Raw genomic sequence first — 9769 nt, 5'->3', positions numbered from 1 at the left:
TGATAGACCCTTAACCATAGCATCATTAGCAGCAGGTGCTGCTAGAGTTATTAGTTTTCTAAATACTTTTAATGTAAACATTATTCTTAAGCTCTAAGTGTAGCATAAGGGTTGGGATTTGCTCTTTAATTCTTTTTACTAGAAAGATACAGCTCATTTAAAATAGCTGGTAGATACAGAAAGCATAAATATACAGTAAGTTTAGACACTGATTGTACTAAATGCAACAATACAAAGAAGCAAACAGGAACACAAATGGTAACACAATAAAACTGTATTACATTTGTGCTTCAAATATTACAATACATTATATACAATAGTCCAAAATAAACATCTCATGCCAAATGACACAAAAAGAAACAAACAAATAACAACAACAACAAAACAAAACAAAAAAAACAACAACCAAAAATCCCAATAGCAAGCAAAAAGAATCCAGCTGTATGTACAGTACCTTTTTAATTAACATTCAACTCTGAACTGGAGCAATTTTCACTACATACAGATGCAGTCCGCCTTTTATTTCACGCAACCATTCTGTCTCCCTATATCTACGCTATTCAGTAGGTTCCTGTGTCATTTCTTATATACATGTTGAGCAAAAAAGATAAAAGAACTTAGTGCTTTGTATTCTTAATGATGTGGCATCAGATCAGCGAACCTGGGGTGCATAACCTTCTTTCATTAAACCCTCCTCATAGTCTGTCTGGCACAGAATCATGTTGTTCTTCAGGAAAAATTTGTCTCCAACGCAAAATCTGAAATTACAACAAATGTAGAAAAAAAAAAAAAGAAGGTAGTTTCAAAATGAATGATATGATGTGATCTTACATGTAAGGAATGTACAACAAGTGTTCACAGTTTTGTTGTACCCACCACAGGGCTCACACTTCTGCTGTCTGTTGCAGCACAGACAGACACACAGACATAGACATGTATGCGAAAGCCCAGCAGAGACATCACTCTGGTAGCAGAATCAATTCTAGGCTTTCAAGAAACGTGGTGCATGCAAGTGCTTTTGCTTTCTCAGCCAAAGGCTTCATTCAAAGCCCACTGAAGAATGTGGGAGTCCTGGATCAGGTCACCAGCACACAGATAAAACAGAATAAATAGCCAAGGCTACTGAGTTGATTGAAAAGTAAATGTACTGCTTTCGCACAAATCAGAAGGAAAACAAAGTGATCATAGACAGCAGAATGCCCATCTGACGTGCATTATATTTATATTGTACAGACATAGCAATAAGAATTTCTTGTTATATTTCAGTTGAATATTTTACTAGAATTGATTTAAACGAGTGTTTATGAGAATCCTTTCTGGTATAAACACAGCTTTATATATATTGCAATGCAAACTAGAGACACACACAGGTATGCAGAGAGACCTTTTTTTCCCTTTTTTTTTTTTCTTTTTTCCCTGTAGGAATTGATTATAAATTTAGTCACTCAGCTAACTACTTTCTCTCTTGTGGTATCAGTATACATAGTTTTATACTATTATGTGCATCAAAATGATCCGATCGCTACAAAACGCTATGAATTATTTCATTTGATTTTCTCTGATGGGTAGGAAAATCACGTAACATTAGCTCTCCTGGCTGTCTGGCTTCAAACTTCGAGCAAAGTAGTATTTCCTAGCTAAGCAGTATGCTTGAGCGTAAGGAGGCTCTTCACAGACACCCCCTCAAACCTTCCCCCCAGCAAAGCCGGTGTTCTTGAGGATGCTTAAGGAACAAGTGAATAGGGCCAATGTATAGAAAAACAGTTTCCCTAGTGACTGCCTTGGCAGGGTTACATTCCTTTGTTTATAGTGAACTCTCCAGCTAAAAAATATATTGGGAGGCACTGCTCACATTATTCCAATTAAAATGAAAGAAAGTAACCTAAATGAACCCCTTAACACCGATGTGAATAAATGAAACCAGTTTCTACCAGCTAATTACAGATCTCACTACATAAAGTATTGTTTAATGTGTAACAGATTATAATGTCCTTTTTTGTATAATTTTCAAATGGTGACATCTTGGACACAATTAGGGTCAGATATAAATGCTTGTGTTGTTTACGGTAGATTTAACAACAGAGTAGCTATGGGAATAGCTGTATATGTATTTAATTGTAACAATTTAACCTTCAAATAGTGGTGTCTGCTGTAGTTGACCCAGTAAAACTACGTAAATTACACAAGTTGACCTGTGTGACCTCAGATAGTGGTCTCTCTTTATCAGATAGTCAATTCCTAATGATGTTCAAGCAGAAATCTTGGTGAATTGTCACAGATTAAATTGTGTATTGAAAGCAGTCCTTTAATGTTTTGTGAAGTTGGAGGTTTAAATGAGTAGCAGTTGGACTGATTTACATTTGTGAAGATTGGAATGCTAGACAAACAGTGAACCCATTTATTTTCCAACTGGGTAGCTTTGGAAATTTATCCTTATGCTAGCTAAATAGATAGAGGGAAAATAGTGTAATAAAAAAGTGGATTGAAAAGAATTAGCTCTGCTCTTAAAGGAAAATTGGTTTGTTTATTTGTGGACTTTTTTTCTGTAGGATTACTGCCTGCTGCTGATGATGATTGAAAATAGAGATTATGGAATGATCCCGAAATCTTTAAGTTATTTATGGTCAAGACAGTTTTATAGAATTTACAGGTTCCTTCTGCCCTTCCCACCCCAATCCTGGTATATTAGGCTGCCAACAACAGAAAAGTGTTTTGAGTAGATATGTTGAAATGAAGAATTCTTGAAGCAAACAAGTTCTTTGGGGGTTTCTCTAGTTTCCACCTTCTGCGTTGTTGTCCATCAACAGCACTCTGGACAGGAATTCTTTTGTGCATTTTGTTAGATTAGGTAAAGGAGTCTTAACCTAGTGCTAATAACTAAAAGAGTTTTTTTCCCAAGGAAATCACATTAAAATAATAATAATAACAATAACAATAACAATAACAATAACAATAACAATAATAATAATAATAATAATAATAATCAGTCTTTCTTAATTTCTTTTAAATGAATGTACTGGTTAATATGGACTGAAGCAGAGGGAATGAGATATTGGGGCAAATCAGTGACTACGTCACAATGATCCCAACAATTACTGATGGGGTTTGCACCTGAGACTTCCATCCAACTGTCAGCTGGGGAGACAACCACCTCTGCCTGCTCTGCAAAACCCACTGACTGAATGACCTGGGAATGTTATTCAGCTACATATTCCTTTGTGATCCAACATAATCAGAATAATTGGTTTAAAATATTTATCCAATGGAAAAATACATTGCTGAAGTGCAATTCACTTGCATGGCAGTACTTTCATGTACAGCTTCTTATGATACTGCTTGAATCAAAATCCTGGCTGAAGGATTTTGTTTTTCAGCCCTCAGAGAACTGCCACAGTTTGAATTAAACTACAGCAGCTACATGAGGGAGTCAGGACGCCTTTCCCAATAAAAAGTGTCAATTTATTTTGCTTTTGCTATGTTAATATGTCGAGCCAGAAATGCTCTACCTATGTCTACATGCCATTTGACAGCTATATGCATGAGAGGCTTTAAATACACACAGTTCCACAAATCATTTACCTTCCAAGTGTGCAGCTGTCTTGCAGAGAGGCTGCCTGTGGCCTGTCTAGACAGGTTTGGCTGTGTGATAACCTGTGGGGAGGGGGTCTGTTTGCATGGTAGGACGCTCTCTGGGTTCATCTAGGGCTGGGTCTGCATGCTGTGGGTGATCCTCTGTGCCCTTGGGGGCAGCCTGTTACTTGCCATACTTATGGTCCGAATTCTGCACCCGCTTTCATACTGTGCAAGCTCAGTGCCCAAAACACTTTGGCAAAGACCAGCGCTGAGGCTTGCATATGCCCCTGGGTTTTAAATGTGTGAATTCTGCATTCGTTAGGTGACAAAGAGGTAAGCACCAGGTGAAAAACATCTAAGCTCCTGAGTACCATAAGACAAGGCAAGGCAATGAATGAAATGTGACAAATTCTGTCCATCCTGTTCCACACTTTCAACCTTACGTGACTCTGAAGAGCAGATTTAGCCTCTTCTGAAGTCAAAGAGCTAAATCTTACAACTACTTCAGATTGGTTTTGCACACACCAGGATTTAAACCTTGGTCAGGTTTAAAATGGAAGGGTAAATTCAAGCCTAGCCTTCCACCTCCAGCAAACTTTTTTTGTCATGGAATTGACATAGGATGTAAATCAGGGCACAATTTGGGCACATATATCAAATGGAGTCAAGGAGCATATTGAGATGCAACTGGGTCAGGAGTATATAATGAGGCAAGACTATTACTCTTCTAGCAGGCAGATGGTAGTCTTCAGCCTTTCCTAAAACCCTCACCCAATTTATTTAATAGGCATGCAAGATGAACGGGGAAAATATACAATAGGCTGCATTAACATGCCAGATTGGACTTACAACCATAAATTGATATTACTACTTTTGACATGACTGTGACATTAGTAGAATGACCATTATAATTAAGCGACATCCTACAACTCCTGTCATATTTTACAATGGCAAAAGGAGGGCCATTTATATTATAAAATGACCTCTGTTATCACCTTGTTTGGAGGGGAAGGTGTGCCTAGACTAATCACAAGTAGTATAAAACTTCCATTTTGAGAAATAGCTACTTCATTGTTCAGAACAGACATTTAAGGGGATCTCACTGCTGTCTGTCATCTTTTCTGATGTACAGGATGCATGTCAAGATATTGAAGACTTCTTAGAAAAGTGAGAGAAATATTGCTGTGAACAAAGATGGCTGTGTGTGAAGTGCCTCCTCCGGTAATGTCGCAACTTTGTCATTGTAGATAGAAACAAAATCTGGAAGCATCTAATTGTTTTCCTCTAGGATAAAGAAAGCACAGACTTAGTCCACCCACACCGTTCCACTCTGCTTTTTGCACTCGGGGATGTAACTTGTCTTCTGTTTTTCTTCCTTTCCTGTTTTTTTAAAAGCCAATTTGTTTCCAGTATAACTCAAATTAATGTTAATCTGTATGCACCAACCAAGAGCACCAAACCACTCTTGTATATCACCATTCATCAGTCCACACTTAGGGTTTACTAATTTTAGGGTTCTGTCAAAAAGTCCATTTATTATCAAAGGCTGGAAAGTGTAAGCTATGGCTGGATTTGTACATTTTTACTAGTAAGATATACTGTATATACACCAGATATATAGTACAATGCATAGAACCAAATAGTTCAACTTACAGTGACAAACTTGGTGTGCTTTTCATGTATTGTTTTTCCAAATGCTAGTATGGTGAATGTATTAATTTTTATCCTAAATTTAGAGGAGTGCAGTCAATGAAAATAAACTGTATTGAGGTTTTCAGAATTTATAAAATGAGCACACACAAAAATCTAACATTGGTGGTTAGATAAATACAGCCCTAGCATTACACAGCCCCCTCCCCCCCCCACATAGACAGAGAACAAAGGCAGCATTGTGTGGGCACTTTACATTTTCTACCAGAGGTAAGTGTCTACAGCTACATCAGGACAGTGATTCGAATGAGTATGTAACTATTTTCAGTCCAGTGCCCATTAAAATAAAGGCTGTTTCAGATAGAAGGGTAGAGCTTCTCATTTAAATGCCCCTCAGTGATAGCAGATGGGGGTTTTAAACCATACCCCAAGTTGACTTCAGAAGGCAGACAGAAATTATGGCAGCAGTACAGAACAAGCTGCTAAAGCAGCCAGCAAAGAGTGAAAGGAAGGACACTGAAACTCTGGAAAGTGGGAAAGCCGAAGGCAGGCTGAGATCATCGCTGTAGTCAGAAGTGTCAAGCAAAGGCACAGCTAAGCCCACTTGCAAGATTTTCCACTCCATTTTGCTAGTCACACATGCAACCTGACAAAGTGTGAAAGGCAGTGTCTGTTTACAAGTTTATTTTTCCAGTGGTTCCCATATTTTTTTCCTTTAAATTTTATTCAGAAATCCACTATGTGGGCTACGGACAAAGCGAGCAGAAGTACTTCTGAGGAGAAGTTTAATGTGGTCACAGAAAAGAAAGGGGAGCATCCACACCATTAAGATGATGGTCACTAAGCTCTGCAGGTATTTAAGAGATGGAAAAACTTATATTAGGAAAAAGGTAGACAAAGACATGAAAGATAAAGGGATGCTAAAATGTTTAGGCTAGCAGCAAAGCTTGATAGTCATAAAATCCCTACAACTTTAAGCATTGGTAGAAAGAAAAAACAATGGTGAAGATGTCAAAAACTGGTGTACAGAGCAATTAGATGCTAGAGCTGAATAACTTTATTAAAGGGAAAACATGACACAGTGCCTACAAGATGTGAGGGGACTGGACTTGGTGGCTCAGGAGATCCCTTATAGTTCTGTCCGTGTCTGAAGTCCTGTCTACAGCCTATGTTCTCAGAGTGTATCGTGAGACAACGAGGTTTTCCTCTCACTCTGAAAAATCTAGCTTTGGGAGTCCAATAAAATGGGGCAGGCACCTTACAAGTTAGTTCAGAGAGGGCGTTTATGGCCCAAACAAGAATCCCCAGAAACCAATGAGTTCTGATTACCATCCACACTGAGACTAGAGCTAGATGGTGAGTTGTGGGTACTCAAAAATAATAAAGCAAACAGTGAAGCTGTGCACGAAAGCAGAAAAATCACCAAATCCTCCTCAAAAAGCACTGATAATAGGCAGGCCCCTCTCTCACCAGGCCACGATCAACTGTTTGAAGGACAGGAATATAAGGGTCATATGATAGCAAGCCTGAAGAGCTGGCTGCCCCAAGGATCAGCGTGATGAAAGTTAATATAATTAGTAGTTAGCTTGGAAGGCAGAGAGCATTAGAAGGAACAACCAGGCACAACATGACAGAAGACATTCACCATGGGCAAACACAAAGTGAATGTAAACTGCAAACTGAAGAAATGATTTAGTCTGCTTATGAATATCGCATATATTGTTACGAAAAAAAAATCTTAATGGTAGACAAGAAGTGAAAATGTCAAAACTCTCAAATGTAGAACTCAACTGACAGTATTATATGCTTTACAGTAGTGCTCCAGATATAGTATATTTGTGTCAATATGAAGAATATCCCAAAGGATTTAAAATTTAATGGGGAAAGAGAATGTGAAAGTGGGGCATAAGGTCAAAATAAACATGTACATTTGGCAATAGCTGGTGATCTTTGCTAGTTCTGTTGCTGATTTCTGGATATTTCTAATGTGATTGAATATATATATATATTCCTCTTCAATAAATAACACATTAGGGGTAGTAGCTGGAGTGAAAATGAGGAGTAGATCTAAGAAGTCAGCTCAAGAAGATTATTTTGCATACAAGGGGCAGCATGGATTAAGAAATAACATTAAATTGCTATGTTGTAAACTGATCCTCATCTGAAATCTGCTGTTTGATTTTCATTGGTCTATTTTAACTAGAGGAAGAAAAAAAGCAGCTGAGAATGGAAACTGAAGTTGTTAATGGCATGATGACTGAAATTATTCAATTTAAAACAAAAGAAAGAGGTTTCATAAAATAATATATAAATATATATGTATAAATGGGTCAGATGTCCAACATTTGTAGCTTTTATTGTTGTTATACAAGTAATGAAAAACAAAAGATTTAAAGCCGTTTATGAACGAGTGTAGTCAATGGAATGCTTTGCCATAGGAAACACAGAAGAGCTAAGTTGGGGTATCCATGAAATAAGTTTTTTTAAAAAAAACAACAAAATTAATTCTTCAGTGTGCCACTAGACTCAAATTGTGAGGAAGAAAGGTACCCTACAGGCAGTATGTTTTATTAGGCTCCTTGAGAGCTATTGCAATATAATCAGGATTAGGGCCACTTTTGAGAATTTCTGAAATTCTTTGAAACTTCTGGAACTGCTCTCTGTTTTGAGTAGATGAACTCGATTGTATTTCAGGTAAATCAATTCCTTTGATCCAAGCCTAAGGCTCTCATAAGACTATTTTGGCAACCACTTGCCCAAACTGCATGCAAAACAAAAATCATATAAGAGACTAGACTGAAGGCTCAGGGATGACACGGCTAAGAATTATTAAATGTCCCTGGCATGCTCCACTTCAGAAGCACCTAACAGCACTTCCCCAGTGGGAGTCAGTGGCCTTAGGGCACAGTATGATGCATATTAGCTGCAAAGTGAAATTGTACATTAGTTCACACTTGCTATGGTAAAGGAAGAATATTAAAAATAATCACAACAGCTTTGTTTTTTGGGGAAAGAAAAACAAAGTTCACTTCCTCAGATCCAAGAGTACTAACTATGATGAAAATCTTTTGTACTCAGGGTACCAAACATGGTCTGCTTTGCTTGACTGATGAAGATTAGCTGACTTCTTACATTAAAGAAGTTTGTCTTGTATGGGCTGAAGTGACAAGACAATAACTAAGTGCTAATTGTGCATAACCAACACTAAAGATATGCAGTCCCATTATGGCATGTAATAAATGAAGCGAACAACAGAAATATATTAGGCACTTTAATAATGATACTAGAACAGTGGTTTGCAGAAACAAGGATGTGAAGGGTTTAAGAAACGAAATCTAGGCGTGTGTGTGTCTTACTTGAGTGGGTACTACCGGGAGGCTCTGCGTGCTTTACTTGGAATACAGCCTTTTAGTTCTGTGGCAAGACAAAATTGATATAGGACTTTAAATAGCATTAGAACCTATAATTACTTTGCATTATTATATAGTTTAAGCAGTGGTTATTACTTGCCTGGTATTTTAATTTCCCATGCAACATGATGAAAAAGGTCAATTTGGCTTTTTTTTAAAGAGCGTAATTGTAGTGTGCTGCACTTATTAGCAGCTGTACATTTTATGGTTCTTTAGGGATGTTTGATTTTTAAATGACTATAGTGTTACAAAATAATACACTGTAGGACAAGGTGAGTTATTAGGAAAGCTTATTTTAGAGCTGTATCTAACTTTGTCGTGTTAAGACTACTATCTTCCTATATTTTTTGTTACATCTCTAGAAATATCTATCTCAGTTTTCTTCCCACTTGAAAATGAAAAAAAAAAAAAAAGAAAAAAAAAAGGCTATAAAACTCTAAATAGGAATAGGATCATGTAATAATTGAAAAAACATAATTGATACGTTAAGGAGTGGACATAATTGGTTCTATCTTTTCCTAGACCTCGTAGAAGTCAATGGCAAAGCTGCTAAAGACAGAGTTGTAAATTGGAGTCAGAAACAGAGCTTCTGGTGAAATCTCTAACAGGATTTTGCCATCACTCTGAACGTAGTTACTAAAAGTTGGGCTATATACGCCTCTGAAAAATTTAGTTTTTATAATTTTACCATTTTTGAACTTTGGTCTACAACTGTACCAAATGTGTGACTCCTCAGATCAAAGTGTCGGGTTTGGATCCTCAGATTTCTGTAATTTACAGTTAGGAGGTGGAAATAAAAATAGGGCATAGGAAGTCCAGTGCCACTACAGAGAAAATGGTGGGAACAATGTCTTTTAAATTGAACTGGCTACAGTTCTAGCAACAGGAAGAAACAACACGTAATTTAAAAGAATTATGTGTGACAAAAATGAAGAATTCAAATGAAATTAAGTGACAAATAATAAGGCTCTCTATTCTACAGCAAGGGATCTCAAAGTCTTTTATAAATATTAATTAATTAAACTTGACAGACAGCCTTTCAAAGCAGAGGAAGCAACAATATTCTTGTTTATTGGTGTGGGATTTGAGGCACAAAAAGTTTTCTGGCCAAGGTCATACAAGATGTTCTGCATCAG

The 9769-nt window shown here is 37.2% G+C and overlaps 1 protein-coding gene across 1 annotated transcript in view; it reads right to left on the bottom strand.

The window, feature by feature from the left end:
• Window positions 1-652: 652 nt before the first annotated feature.
• Window positions 653-9769, bottom strand: part of LMO3 (LIM domain only 3) — a gene marked incomplete at both ends in the record, with an annotated part of 59053 nt that continues 49936 nt past the window's right edge. Inside the window, one exon of the mRNA XM_084306273.1 lies at window positions 653-758. Coding sequence (XP_084162399.1) covers window positions 653-758 — 106 coding nt within the window. The remainder of the gene's footprint in view (window positions 759-9769) is intronic.

This window comes from Netta rufina, assembly GCF_964035555.1.
Source record: "Netta rufina genome assembly, chromosome: 1".
NCBI lineage: Eukaryota > Metazoa > Chordata > Aves > Anseriformes > Anatidae > Netta > Netta rufina.
Note: the sequence above shows the minus strand (reverse complement) of the source record. Positions and strands in the feature narration are given on the sequence as shown.